Genomic DNA, 15,000 nt, shown 5'->3' with positions numbered 1-15,000 from the left:
CCAGCGCCGCTCTGCAGGCCCTGGGTTTTGGGGAGGGAGGAGAAGGGGGGGAGGAGGGAGGATCTGAGGGTAAAGGTTCTCCCTCACCTCCTCCTCCTCATGGCCAATCTCCTGCTCTCTTGCCCCTCCCCTTCCAAGTGCCGCCGCCGCCGCCTCGCATGCGCACCCCCAGCCCTCACCGTGCCTGGCAACAACGTAACCAAGGCAACCAGGGTAACCAGAGCGGCTTCCATTACCATCACCAGGGCAACAACCAAAACCACCAGCACCGCTACCGCCGCAACTCTCTGGACAGCTCCACCCATGGCAACATTAACTACGACAACAACCAGCATCACAGCGGTGGTGGGGGCGGCGGTCACCAGGGGCGACCGAGACAGAGGAGGGGGGTGTCGCCTGGGCCTGGGGGGGAGAGAGGAGGAGGGAGAGGAGGAGGAGGAGGAGGAGGAGGAGGAGGAGGAGGGAGAGACAGAGATGGAGGCTTCCATTATAATCAACGCCAGCACCATCAGTACCACCATCATCCCTACTACAACCCCCACAATGCACCATTCCAGCCAGGACCTCACCCCAACTACCACAGCCTGCCACGCTCCGGGGCCCCGCCTCCTCCTGCTGACATGCTGCTGGGGGCGGGGCCGCCTCCGGGGGGGTGGGGCTTCACCACCCCTCCCAGGATGAGACGACAGTTCAGCGCACCGGACCTCAAAAACAACAAGGAGACCCCCATCTGACCTCTGACCCCTGGAGGTCTCTGATTGGCTGCAGGACACAGGGTGGTCCTGATGCTGTAGGGAATAGGCTGTGTGTGTGAGTGTGTGTGTGAGTGTGAGTGTGAGTGAGTGTGTGTGTGTTTGTGTTGCAGCACTTTTACTATACTGAGTCGGCCCGTCACACACCAACTAACATCACACACATCCTGTATCTTCAATCCTGCTGTGTGTGTGTGTGTGTGTGTGTGTGTGTGAGTGTGAGTGTGTGAGTGAGTGTGTGTGTGTTTGTGTTGCAGCACTTTTACTATACTGAGTCGGCCCGTCACACACCAACTAACATCACACACATCCTGTATCTTCAATCCTGCTGTGTGTGTGTGTGTGTGTGTGTGTGTGTGTGTGTGGGTGTGTGTGTTAGCTTCCGTTTAGCTTTTACGTTAGCACGGGTTAGCTGTTGCCACAGCAACACTGTTTTTAGGGAAAAGTGGATTATTGTGTCTTTTGCTGTCAGACGAGATGGAAGTTTATTAAATGATGATTTAGTTTTATTGATTTTAGTGATCGGTGATATTGATTGACGTTGTGGTCTCGATCAGTTGTTTATAATACGGTGCCTTAAAGCTGACGTGTTAGCTCCCGTTAGCTGTTAGCTCCTGTTGTTTTATTGTTGTTTTTTTAAAGATGGAGTGCGTCGGTTTGATTTCCTGGGCAGTTTGGGTGTTTGTACGTACATGGACTCGAGTTTTAGCTCGTCTGTTTTAGCCACTGTTAGCCCGGGAGGCTAACTAGCATGCTTCAGCCTGAGACGTCTTTGTTGGCGTTGGCTAGTCAGTTAGCCCAAGCAGGGAGCAAGGGGTGGCTGTTTAGCTTTTCAGGCTAATAGCTTATGTGGTGAGGTGCTACACAAGCACCCAAGTTTAGCTTAGCCTAGCCTAGCCAAGGCTGCGCTCATGTCATATGAGAGTTCCAGTCAGTATGACTTTGACTTTAACACCTTGAACGCACCACTTTTCACACATCGAGACGATTTTTCTCGAAGCTCGTATTTACTGCTTCTCCCATGTGACCTGAGCGCCGCAACGCCGAGTGCTACGAACCAAAGAAAGCTGCTCTGTGGCGCCTCCTGCTGGAGAGCAGAGAGCTGACGGACAACACTGCTGTACAGACAGAGAGACGGAGGGAGGGAGGAACTCCTCGTCTGTTCCAGAGCAGGAGGAGGAGGAGGAGGAGGAGGAGGAGGTGCTGTGGTGTAAATGTTGATAAGACAGACTCGCACGTTGAATCTTTTTAAAGCGTTGTGTGTGTATATTTGAATTGTATCCTGACGTATTTGTTTTTATGAAGATGAATCTATTTTTAAAAAAAGGCTGCGACACATGAAACATGCTTGCGGTGAGTTCACTGTCTCTGGCAATCGTGGGAAACGTAGTAAGTGAAACCTGAAATGCGTGCGACGCATCAGTGGGAGATGTAGGAATCATGTGACGTGATGGATTGTAGTTTACGTAGGGCTGTGTATGCAAGGAACTCTGGGAAATGTAGTAAGAGAAAGAGACGGTGCAGAAGACGGAAGCTGAGACACAATAAGCTTTGTTTTTCAAATAGTAAGAGACGCTACGACCTGTTCTGTGTGACGTTCAAGTACTCCTCCGACACTACGTAGTCTTTTATGTCCACTTCAAGAAGGGATGAGGAATTAACTGCTGCCTTCATGAGACGTCGGGAAGATGGAAACTGTGGCTTTTTCCCATTTGAGTCATATGATGTTGCGTTTACTGTCACTTTAAAGAGCTTTAACACAGATGTTTTCTTTTTTTAATGCTGTAAATATTGATCTTCTCATTTTCAATTAATAAATTAGTCCAGAGCATCAATTCCTGACTGATCGATTATCAGTTTTGTTTTTGTTGTTGTGTTCACTGCACCTCTGAAATACAGGACATTGTAATTACAGCCGACCTGCCACAATCTTCCAGCTTCCCACGTCTAAGTGAACGCAGCAGCCACGGTGTGTTTGATGCTCCCTGAGTGACGACATGTACCCGTCAGGAGGAGCCTAAAGCCCTGCCCACACTGAGCAGGGCATTATGGGAGATGACGAGTGGAGCGTTTTGGTGCTCCGTGACTTTAAGACCTTTTCACATTTAAAAAAAAAAAGAAAAAAAAAGGTCAAACCAACCAATGGGAGCGCTCCCTCTGGCCGCTCAGCCAGTCAGGAGGGGAGTCGCCACGATGACGACGACAAAAACACTAGGACTGATTGTGATTGGCCTGAGAAGCGTGACATCAGCAGAATTTGATTTCCATCGTTTGCTCTGGTGTCTCGACCAATCACGGGACAATCTTGATTACCTGCTGCCACTGCCGGGCCTGATGGGAAATGATGTTTCCTTTTCGTTTATGGTTTTTCATTTTTCTGATTTTTATTTTTTTTCATTCTCCAGCTTCGGCCTCTGATTGGCTGTTTTTTTTTTTTTTGTGTGTATTCATTTGCTTCATGTCCTGAGTATTTTAACCCCGCTACATGTTCAACTTTTGCTTTATGATGTCATCACGCCATCATCACTATTATTAATATAATTATTATAAAGTTATACGTGTCATTAATATTGGGTTGTTGTGGATGCTGCTAAAGGGAGCTTCTTCACCCTCATGCAACCGCCTGAGTGTGTTCATGTGTGTGTGTTCATGTGTGTTGGATGTGTGTGTGTGTGTGTGTGTGTGTGTGTGTGTGTTTCCTGGTTAATCTAGAATCATAATCTAAAGTTTGTTTTACTTCATAAAGCTGATTTTATTATTTTTCTCTAATTGTCTGTTTACGTTTGTTGTTTTGGAGGTTAGAGGAGGAGGAGGGGCCTGGGGTGGGGGGTGGGGGCATTGCCATGGCAACTCGACTCAGCAGAATTCCAGAACATTCTAGAACTCCCCGCCCACTCCCTACACCTCTGCTCCAATCACAACGTCGGACTCTGACGTCACTTCAGGACTGTGGAACACAGATACGGACACGATGACATCACGGTCTAACCCTCCTCCTATTGGCTCAGAGCCCCTCAGTGGTTGTTGTCTGTGTTGAGATGTTGTGTCTGTTGTTTGTGTTGTATCAGGAACCAATCTCAGGCTCTCCCTGCAGACAACATGAGGCAATAAACTGTCAGTGAGGACGAAACGAAACTCGACTTCACGCCTGATTCACTGATTCCCTCCACAGAGGTCCCACAGTACGGAGGCTGAGAGGGCTCAAAGCTCACGCTCCAACATCAAGGGCACAAAACACCCCAAGATTTCCACTGAAGGTTGAATTTCTCCTTAGCTGAGGGAGTAGCACAGAATCTCTTCACAAATCTCTCTAAAGGTTTTATTAGTTTAAGAAATAAAGGTAAGTGATTTACAGCAGTGAAAGAGATTTTACAGCAGTAAAGTTCTACTGTTTCCGTGGAAACATAGGAGTGCTCTGCTCTCTCATCCTCTTATTGTTTTGGCGAGAACTTCACTTAACGGAAACCTCAAGGAGAAGACTAAAGGGTGTTTCGTAAAACTGTTTTTAGTCGAAGGAAATCTTAAGGTGTTTTGTGCAACAATTGAACCGGCTTTAAAATGATTCCTTAAGTTTAAGACTAAGAAAAGGAGAAAACCTTAAACACTTAAAGGAACATTAAGGAGAAGAGTTAAGAGTGTTTTGTGCAACTGTCATTATTTTAAGTTAATCTTAACTTAAGGTGTTTTGTGCAGCCGGCCTCTGAACCTTTACCTTTTGCCAATACAAGTAAAATTTGATAAGTTTTATCCACTAAATGCTCTGAAAGTTTTCAGAATAAAAGCTTCAGCAGCAGTTTGTTGTCGTAGCTGCTGCAGGTGGTTTTAACGACTTCGTCCAGGAATCTCGTCTCAGATCTGAACTGATGATGTCATCACCACTGAGAATACATGTCCATAAATCTGCTTTCCTTCAGTGACACGGTGATCCAGTGACAGGTGTCTGAAGGTCCATGGCGACACTGCAAACAGGAAGTGATCACTGCTAATTCTGCACACTTTTAATGATGCTCAAATTTATCTCCCATGATGCTTTTTGTCCCACAAAACACGCGATGTGTCAGTGTTGACAGGAGTCTCATATCGACACACTCAGCTGAACTCTTATCACACTTCCTGCCTCAGTACACACACACACACACACACACACACACACACACACACACACACACACACACACACACACACACAGAGTCGTTGGATTCCTCTTGTCTTTCTTGGTTTCTCCTCAGACTGACACACACAGTCTTTCAGGAGCTGAGGGTCTTTTTCACAATGCAGTTCTTCCTCCTCCTCCTCTTCCTCCTGTCTCACGTTGCCACGGTTACAGCGGTGGCCGGTTGCCTCAGCGGCAGGGACAAGGACCACCGGCCGAAGGAGAACTGCACGGCGGCCGGCTTCAGCGACATCCCGGCGGGACTCGAACCCACGACCAAGGTAACCGACAGAGACGACAGACGTCAACAGGAAGTTAAAGTTTGTAAAAAATCAAAGTCAGGTCAGATGTAGAAGAATCTTAACAGCTTTCTTCAAACAAAGAAAATTAAATTCCTTTTTCAGAACGAATGAAAACAGCAGGACTGATCCTTTAAAACAATAATTAATATGGAAGCTGAGAGAGGACAATTCACTTATATCTTTTAAAACAAAACTGTTCAAGATCAGGGGAATAAAATAATATTTGTGTAATTTTATCCAACACTGAAATGTACCTTTAGATAACAGACATGCAAAACAAAACCTTATAACCACTAGTGTTGGTAACAACAGAAGTTCGTGAAAAACATTATTACGCAACAAAAACCGTCTGTTCCCGACTGTTTCAGAGTTAAATGGGATGTATCTGGTTTCTTCACATGAAGCTGTCGTAGTTATTTGTCTTTCAAACAAATTTAAGTCCAACATAAAACTCACTAGCTACTGATGCATCATGGGGGATGTGGTTTATGCAGGTAAAAATAATTAACTGTCCAAACAAAGCCGTTGCTTTTTCTTGTTGATTTATTCATCTACAAAACATCGTGTTTCCTGCTCTGCTAAAAAAAAAAAAAAACATAGGCCCACCCAGGTGCATGCTGGTCCTGAACCAGTCATGCGCCCATAGCGTTAGCCAAAATAAACAAAATACTAGTTAACCAAACTAACTATCTTAGATAAGTAAATAATATAAAGAAAAGAATGAATTACAAAAGAGAATATTGTCAAAAAATAAAAGAAATTAAAGTAATTCAAATTAAAAACATATGAATAAATAATAAAAGAAAAACCAACAAACAAAGTAAATAGCTCCTACAGAAGCGTTAGGAAATCCTCATGGATATAAAGTCTTTACTGAAGTCAGGTCAAGTCAGTCTGAATCATTTCTGATTATGTATTTTAGCCTGAAGCATTTTATTTATTTATGTATGTATTTATTTGTTTGTTTATTTATTTGGATCCCCATCAGCCACCAAGGTACAACTACTCTTCCTGGGCTCCACTCAAATAAACATGACTCCATCATCATCAATGTAAAACTAAAGGAAAATTGTTAAAAAAAAAGGGAAAAATAAAATAAAAAAAACCAACCGAAAGTAAAACAATAACAAGTTCCCAGGCTGAATCTAAACAGTCAGTAAAACATTTTAACAGCTCAGTAACTTGTGATTATGGGTCACTAGCTCGACCTCACAGAAACAATTAATATTCCTAACCAGAGGAACTTATCTCCGAACACACACTTCCTGTCACGGCAGTTTAGGAAACGTGTTGTTATCTGGGACGGGCTCAGTGTCAAACATACTGACAGGAAATGACCCGGTTAATTCATATCTCTGGTGTTCACACTTTTAAAACAAGTTTAAAATGTGAGAAACCTTTCTGAACCCTGATTGGATGAAGTGTTTGACGGACAGGAGGAGACCACAGCGGAGACGCAGGCTGCCTGTTGTCGACAGATAAGACAGGAAACAGCTCTAAATGTTTTCTTCTTCTGTGCTCTCTCTTGTTTTTAAGGTTCTGTTGTTTCCCAGGAACCTGTTCTCCAGCCTGTCCTGGTCCTCCTATCAGAGTTTTACAGAGATCTATGAGATCGACCTCACGGGCAACAAGGTGTCTGAATCTTATAAAATCAATATCAATACTCAATCAATGAAGTTAAAGCCAATTGATCCTCTCATGACTTTTTGTGTGTCCAGGTTCCGGTGGTGACCCCCAGCACCGGCCCCATCCTGCCCACTCTCTCCGTTCTCCGGCTGGGGTCCAACCTTCTGACGTCCCTCTCTGACGCCGCCTTCTCCGCCTGTCCCGCTCTGACCGAACTGCACCTGGAGAGCAACAACATCCGCTCCCTGAGCGACCACACCTTCTCCGGACTCAGCAAACTGGAGGTCAGCATGTTAGCATCTTAGCATGTGTTAGCGTGTAACACAATGAGTTCAAACAAAAATCCTTAAGCGGGAAACAAGGATGCAGATCATGAAGGTAACGTGTAAGGAAGTTAAGACGAAGGGCCAAACTGAAACGAGACCGTCGGGTCCACGAAGAATTTTCGCTGAGCAATCGCAAAGCGCGGATCCTGTCACCTAGCAACTCTGACAGCACGTAACCTTTTTTTTTTCACAAAAATTTGAGGTTTTAAGCTCCTTGGTTTTAACAGTCGTACCGTTACCTGTTGAGCTGAGCTGAAACACAATACTTACATTTCAAAGTGGCTCTCTGTCGGTGTTTGCTTTCATTACCGGCGCGCAATGAATCTTGGGACATATCCCAAGATTCATTGCGCTACGCTCCCTGAACTGGGACACAGCTGTAGTTAAGGTAGTGGTGGGGGTCTAATATCAGAGCTTGAATCATGACCGAAAATGAGTCTGAATGTCTTGTTGTCACCTTCTAGATCCTGGACCTGTCGTCCAATCATATCAAGGTGCTTCCCCAGCTCATGCTCCACCCCCTTCCAGCCATAGAAACCCTCTACCTGGAGATCAACAAGGTGGGAGAACACACACCGAGCAGGTCTGGAGTATTTTTCAAGGGAAGTCGGTTCAGACTGTACCTCTTCTCGCCTGTAGGTGGCGCAGCTTGGCCCGTATAAAACTGCAGGACGTCCCCTTTTCGTTTCAGATCAGAGTGATGCCAGATGAATGGTTCATCATGAAAGAGGAGGTGCCGTATCTTTACCTCTCGGCCAATCCCTGGGCCTGCTCCTGTTCCCTTAGTTACTTGCATAAATACCTTGGAGAGTACGAATTCAACGTCTACGTCCGGGATGGCGTGGTCATCAATAGCGACGCGGAGAGCGTGGTGAGTACCACAGAGAAAGAGAACGGTAAAAGCCAACACATCGTATTTGGTTTTAAGTGGTTCGAGTTCAGCGGTCGACTCTTGAAACTACCCAAACCACAATATGTGTGAAGCTTCACCTTTAGTCTCGTATCTGCTGATTTTTAGTTTCCGGTAATGTCACCATCTGTTACACCTACAGGGTGACATCACAGGGCGTCACAGACCAGCCAATAGGAGATGGACAGTTCAGTCCTTGAACAGCTAGAAACAGTTTGGTTTCCTGAAGACCAAAGCTCGTGTGTTACGACTCTGCTTGTTGCTTTGATGCATATTCACAATGTAAAAATGATTCTTTTTGCTGTGACTTACCTTTCAATGGTTGTTACCTGTTCACAGGTGTGTGACTCTCCACCGGTGCATAAGGGTAAACCTGTTCTGAACCTGGAGGAATCTGATCTGTGTTCGGGTCCAACTGGTGACTTCTACCAGCCACCAATCACTGACGCTGTTACTCCTACACCTGCTCCTACACTTCCTCCGAAACTTCCTCCAACATTTCCTCCTACACTTCCTCCTACACCTCCTCCTACACCTGCTCCGACACTTCCTCCTACACCTGCTCCGACACTTCCTCCTACACTTCCTCCTACACTTCCTCCAACACTTCCTCCTAAAACACTTCCTCCGACACCTGCTCCTACACTTCCTCCTACACTTCCTCCAACACTTCCTCCGACACCTGCTCCTACGCTTCCTCCTAAACTTCCTCCTACGCTTCCTCCTAAACTTCCTCCTACACTTCCTCCTACACTTCCTCCTACACCTCCTCCTACACCTGCTCCGACACCTCCTCCTACACCTGCTGCTCCAACACTTCCTCTGACACCTCCTCCTACACTTCCTCCAACACTTCCTCCAACACTTCCTCCAACACTTCCTCCTACACTTCCTCCTACACTTCCTCCTACACCTGCTGCTCCTATTGCTCCCACAGAAGTTGTGTTACAACTCCAGACCGTGTACCACCGAGTCGTCACCTGGTCCTGGCATCAAACCTTCACCCGTTTCGTTGAATGGTCGGAGGCGGAGACCAGAGCGGACAGGTCATTAGTTCGGTCACATGCTTCGGTTACTCAACCCTCTCTTCCTACTGTTAGACCTTCAACCGAACGTCCCATCGCCGTCCCGGCTGTCGTGTCGACACCAAAACTGATCGATGACGTCGGCGGTTTCCAGCGGCTTGGTAGAAGTAGCGCCGGGACTGCAGGCGTGTTCTGTTTTTGGCTCTTCGTAGTGTACATGTTGCTGTGCGTGGCGTTGGCGGCGTGCATCGTGGCGACTGTGGCGAAGCTAGCGGTCTGGTACAGGAGGGTGTACAAGCCGCTGAGTGCGGCGCTGGCGAGGAGGGGAAGAGGAAGTGAGGGAGTGGGGCTGTTAACATACAGTAGGAGCGGAGGGAAGGAGGTGGTAGGAGGAGGAGGAGGAGTGATGGCGCTGTATCGCTCCGTTCTGTTCATCCACAGAGAGGGAGAGGAAGATGGAGGGAGGGAGCGTGAGGGGGGAGGGGAGGGAGGGAAAGAAAGAGCTGTTGTCACTCTGGAGCCGACAGGAAGAGGAGAGAGAGAAGATGAAGGAGGAAGAGGAGGGAGGGAGGAGAGAGGAGTGTACAGGAAGACGATGTACCGCCTGTTGAGCAAAGAGGAGGAGATAGACGGATGGAGGGACGTGATGGAGGAGTGTCGGGTCTCTGCAGAAGATGGAGGGAGGGGGAGCGGAGGGGAGAAAGATGGAGGGATGGATAAACAGAGGAGTGGAGGAGGAGGAGGAGGAGCAGCCGCTATTTCCAGGAAGCGTTACAGCGTGATTCTGAGGGAGGAGAGGGGTGAGGCGGGGGGAGAGAGGGAGGAGCTGGACTGGGTGGTCGGTGGTTGGGAGGTAAAAAGAGGAGGAGGAGAAGAAGAAGGGGGGGTTGGGGAGGAGCCCAGGAGCAGCTGGGGGGAGTGGCTGGCACACTACTTACCCAGCATGCCCTGGGGGGTGACCATGCCTCCTGAGGGGGAGGCGGCTCAGTGACGTCTGTTTTTAAAAGTCGATATCTCTGTTTCGTACGAAGCTTTATTGATACATCATTGATTATTGATTTGCATGCTGCACAGGTACTTCCTGAAGGGGCGGGGCTAAAGAACCCTGTTGAGCTGTGTCTTATATATTTGTATAAATTAAATATATGCACATATATTACACTCCCGTATGATTTTTCTCTTACGTATTTCCTCCAGCTTTTGTCCCTTTTATTGACGAAACCATCATTTACTCACAGACGTTTAGAAACAGTTTTAATTCTAATCTGGAAAACATGTTTCCAGATATGAATTTATATATTTAATGGCAAGTATTTTTGTATTTGTATTGTGTTTCTCCTTCTGTTGTTTGTGCTGATGACTCACTCCACAATAAACAAGATGATTATTGATGAATGTGTGCCCGTGTCCTGTTTTTAAAAAGTACATTGTTTGCAGTTGTTTCAGTGACTTCTATGATGTAATGTATGTATGTAATGTGACGTACAGATGTTTTTTTGTGCCACGTTTCCATCTGTGTGATGTTCTGCAGAAATGAAGCTTTGATCATGACCAACCTGAAAAGATCAATTATCCCGCCTGACGTCCTGAAGCCAAATGTGATGACTCACATTCACTGAATGAATTCTCCATTAAATCGCACTCTGTCTGTCCTGAATACATGCGGAGCAATAACCTGGTCTAATTGAGAGTATTGATTAACAACAGGAGAAATGTAATGACTGAAAATCAAACAAACTGTAAAAGAGGAACGAACGAAGAAGCTCTGTGGAAGTAACAAAGATTATAAATACTTCAGATACATCTACAGGTGCCTGTAAATAATCAACAATGAAAGTCATGAAACCTTCAACATTATACACGTGACAAAGACAGAAAGTTTCTAACATTATTAAATATTCAAACTATTTCAAATGAATTTTGGATCAAATGACTAAAGAGAAATGTTGAGCTGACTTTAGTGGCCACAGCTGTTTCAGCAGATGCTCGATATTAAAGAGGACTGGAGTTTTCTTAATGGTTATGTACTTGTATTTAACACAAACAGCTTCCTCTCATTCAGCGCTGAGGTGTCCAGGTGCTGGAACACCTTGGAGGGGTCACCTGAGGTCAGACCACACGGAGCTGTGCGGTTTCTCTGCAGCTCCGTCCCGTTTCCTCCTCTGAGTCGTGAAGGAACATTATGAAGCAAAGTGTAAGTCCTGATCCTTAATCCTTCAAGTGATTCTCTGTCTAAATCATCTAAACCATGTTTTTATAACAGCTGCATTCAAACTTTATCCATAGAAATCTTGTGATAGCAGAAAGTTCTGCAGGTCGATCTGGACTAACTACATCTGCAGGGGAGTTCCTACTGTATCTCGTGGTTTTACTTCTTTATCTCCCTTTGTCTATTTAGTCTCTGTCAGTTTGTTTTAGTTCCAGCCATGTTTCCCCTCCGTCTCCGAGAGCTTCCACCTCGTGTTCCTGAGTTTTAGATTCTAGATTATTGCTTAGTTCTGTTTGGTCCGATCTTAAGTTGGTTTTCTTTATTACATTTCTTTTTTTCCCTCCAAACCTCTTTGGTTCGTCTGCATTTGGTTCCTTAGCTTAGACTTTGACAGACGACAGCTTTCGGTTTAAGATCCATTTCTTTCCTCTCAGTCAAAACTCAAAGTGAAACGAAAAGAGAAAGAGCACAGGTCGACTATTCATCACTCTGGGAGATTACACAGGAGGAAAGAACAATGAGGAAGTGTGATGTTATCAGGTTAGCAGGAAAGGGAAATTGTTTTTCTGTGTTCCTTGTTTCAATATGAACATACAACAACTCAGCCAAAGGAATTTACCTTATTTAAAATATGATTGTATTCATTATGAACAGTTATTATCATCATCACCAGTGAGCTAATGGACACATGAAAGGTGAATTAACCAGCAGCTTCCCTCTGTCACATCCACATTTTTAAACCAACATTGAAACAACATTTACAGACACTTTTCTCCACAGAGCGGTTGATGGCTGACGCCTCACTCTGATGGAAGGACTGACTTCTGTATCTCCTACAGACTTTGGTGACACCTGAAGCCAGCGCCAGAACACGTCATCCACATCAGCAAGAGATTCAAAGACGAGGCTTCAAGTCTTCAGCCTTTGGGCCGAGTGACGAGTTCTCAGAGTGAAGGGCGTCGTAACAGAAAGAGCTGAGTCGGCTCTGAGGACGGAGACGGAAAAAACACTGTTCGATCTTATAGACAAGATGTCCCGAGACCTGAAGCTGATTCTCCTGAACTGTGATAATGCTAAATATCATTTTCACATTATAAGTCCTGGAGCCTTTTAATGTGAAAAACCCCTGAGGAAGTGTTGTCTGTAGAGAGGTGAGTATGACAAGTTCCCCCGTCTTTATCTGTCTCTTTATTTTGTCTCTTTATTCGACTGATGAAAACTTCCAGGTAACGTTCTGATTTTCCAGAGAGACAAAAACCAGTCGTGCGTCTTTGAGTCTTCGTGTATCGAGCGAAGAATAAACAACAGTAAAAAGTTGAGGGATTGCCAGGATGGAGTTCACCTGACTCCCAGCAGCTGCTTTTACTCCGAAATACTGAGTCAGCTTTTGCTTCACGGTGTCACTTTCTGTTTGACTGTGAGAAGAGGAAGAAGAGGAAGAAGAGGAAGACGCAGTGTGAATCGCTCAGACAGCATGCAACACTTCTGCTAAAGACAGCTCACACTTCTCAACACTCAACACTGACCAAACTTTCCATTCCACTTCTCAGTCTTTGTCACAGGTACACAGGTGAGGGGGTGGGGGTGGTTTCTCTTCTTTACTGATGTGGAACTCCCCGACATATTTCAAAGAAACTGCTCAGAGGTGAAAATAAACACAAGGCCACAGATACTGATCCATTCAATCAAAACTCGTGTATTTATTATTGATAGATGAGGAAATCATCATCAGTTTCCACCTGAGCTCACCTGGCTCACACATGAACTGTTGATAAAACACAGCAACAGGTTTCAGACCAGCTGCTGGTCACTCGCCTCGTCTTCACTCGAAACACTCGACGTCTGCTTCATATGTGTCTTCTGTTTCAACAGAGCTCCAACACCTGCAGCAGCAAAACCCAGCACCGCTGCCACAGCTCCGCCCACACCACCTGCAGCCCAGGTGTGTCCAGATGTGATACCTGCAGAGAGAAGCAGCTGTGAGGTATCAGCTGTCAGGTAGGTGATGAGACGGACATTATCTACTGCACTTTGATCACATGACTCAGACCAGCTGTTCTCTACAAAGTCTCATCAACAACATCTGGAGAAAACACAAACATCTGGTCTGTGATGGTTCACTCTCACATCAACAACCAGGAAGCAGCTGCACCAGGACTCACCTGAGTCTTCGACCACCAGCTGGATGGTTTTGCTGACGTCAGACGCGTCCCTCCTCGCGCGTCCTGAGCCGCTCACTGAGACGTAACACTCGTATCTTCCGGTGTCGTTGACGGTGACGTTCCTCACAATCACAGACACGTCTCCGCGCTTCATCTCTGGGTCTCGCAGCTTCACGCGGTCCACGAACGACAGGTGCTGGAACTTGACGTACACGCGCTCATCTCTGTAGAAGAAGATGTATCCGCCTGAGTCCAGGTCAGCTCGGCTCCACTCCAGCAGGGACACGGCGGCGTCGGTGGCGCTGTGACACTCCAGAGTCACGTCCTCTCCCGCCTTCACTTTCACCTCAACCTCATCTGAATAAAAAGAGAAAACGATCACAGCGATCAGGTGAACGGGTGAACAGGTGAACGGGTGAACGGGTGAACGGGTGAACGGGTGAACAGGTGAACAGGCCCATATCCATCATGTCATGACAACATCACAAAACCAAAAGACAAACCGCCATAAACTTCATTAATATTCCAAATTCTTTTTTATTATAATTTTAAAGTGAAAATCTGAATATTTATATAATTTCTTACACGTGATCTTTCGTCACAACAGGTGAGAACACCAGGTAATGTTATTAAACAACTCAAATGTTACAGCTGTGGAATATAAAGTGCTGCAAATAATAATGAAATCATTTTATGAATATTAAAATAAATAAACATTAGTTTATAATAAATTCAGGTCAATAATATGAATTAATAACCACTTAATAAACCACAAAAAATATGGTACATTATATTGATTTAAATAATAATAATGTACAGTAATTAAGTTTACATAATTACATACTATAATGAAATGACAGATCTATTATAATACATATATGTCTATAATTATAGATAATAAACTGTGTATTATATATAATAATATTGTAATACAAATATATTCCCATGTTTAAAACAGAGATATGTGAATCATGTGATACATGTACAGTTTCATATAAAAGCGCTATACAAATAAAATGTATATTTTAGTTCTTACCTTGAAGAGAAGCAACAGGAAGCAGCACGAGAATGAGAAATAAAGCCATGGTGAAACGTGTGAGACACGGGGACACGGGGACACGGAGACACGGATCTTTTCCACCGACATGAAGCGACTGACGTCAGTCTCTGTGTTCCTTCCTTTAGTGTGCTGTAGAATACAGAGTGTTTTCTCGCCACTTTCACTTTCTTTATTTTCAGTTATTTTTAGCCCTGCAAGTGTGAGCAACACCGACACGTGGAGAGAGATAAATAACATGTTATAATATCTGATACTAATTTAATATGAACGTCAGCATAGTTCATAGATAATTTAGTAGTTTAATGTTGATGGTAAAAGATCCACGTTCCTGCTGAAGGCTGCAGTTTCAGAACACAGTTGTTTATTTATTAATACTGTACAAGTGTGGTACTCACACTTTGACTGACGTCAGTCTCTGTGTTCACTTCTTTTAGTGTGCTGTTGCCCCCCCCGCTGCTCCCCGCTGCCCCCTCCT

The 15,000-nt window shown here is 45.2% G+C and overlaps 3 protein-coding genes across 3 annotated transcripts in view; 2 read left to right on the top strand and 1 right to left on the bottom strand.

Annotated features, from left to right (window-relative positions):
• kif1ca (kinesin family member 1C, a) overlaps positions 1-3,887 on the top strand; it is a 17,649-nt gene extending 13,762 nt beyond the window's left edge. The window contains exon 27 of the mRNA XM_023414536.2: positions 1-3,887. This exon is cut by the window's left edge and continues 123 nt beyond it. Coding sequence (XP_023270304.1) covers positions 1-734 — 734 coding nt within the window. The 3' untranslated portion in view covers positions 735-3,887.
• Positions 3,888-4,034: 147 nt separating this feature from the next.
• LOC111661034 (uncharacterized) lies at positions 4,035-10,489 on the top strand. Its single transcript, XM_023414497.2, has 6 exons — positions 4,035-5,186; positions 6,744-6,839; positions 6,926-7,117; positions 7,624-7,719; positions 7,851-8,030; positions 8,409-10,489. The coding sequence occupies exons 1-6, from the start codon at positions 5,025-5,027 to the stop codon at positions 10,083-10,085; spliced, it is 2,403 nt and encodes an 800-aa protein (XP_023270265.2). The 5' UTR covers positions 4,035-5,024; the 3' UTR covers positions 10,086-10,489.
• Positions 10,490-13,052: 2,563 nt separating this feature from the next.
• LOC111661058 (uncharacterized) overlaps positions 13,053-15,000 on the bottom strand; it is a 10,104-nt gene continuing 8,156 nt past the window's right edge. The window contains exons 3-5 of the mRNA XM_023414522.2: positions 14,502-14,625; positions 13,466-13,822; positions 13,053-13,264 (exon numbers count right to left, since the gene is read on the bottom strand). Of these exons, the coding sequence (XP_023270290.2) occupies positions 13,095-13,264; positions 13,466-13,822; positions 14,502-14,625 (651 nt within the window). The 3' untranslated portion in view covers positions 13,053-13,094. The remainder of the gene's footprint in view (positions 13,265-13,465; positions 13,823-14,501; positions 14,626-15,000) is intronic.

The sequence above is a fragment of the Seriola lalandi genome, unplaced genomic scaffold, assembly GCF_002814215.2.
Source record: "Seriola lalandi dorsalis isolate HSWRI2012SDOR001 ecotype SW California unplaced genomic scaffold, Sedor1 jcf7180002054532, whole genome shotgun sequence".
In the NCBI taxonomy this organism is placed as follows: domain Eukaryota; kingdom Metazoa; phylum Chordata; class Actinopteri; order Carangiformes; family Carangidae; genus Seriola; species Seriola lalandi.
This window is presented reverse-complemented; position numbering and strand designations above follow the sequence as displayed.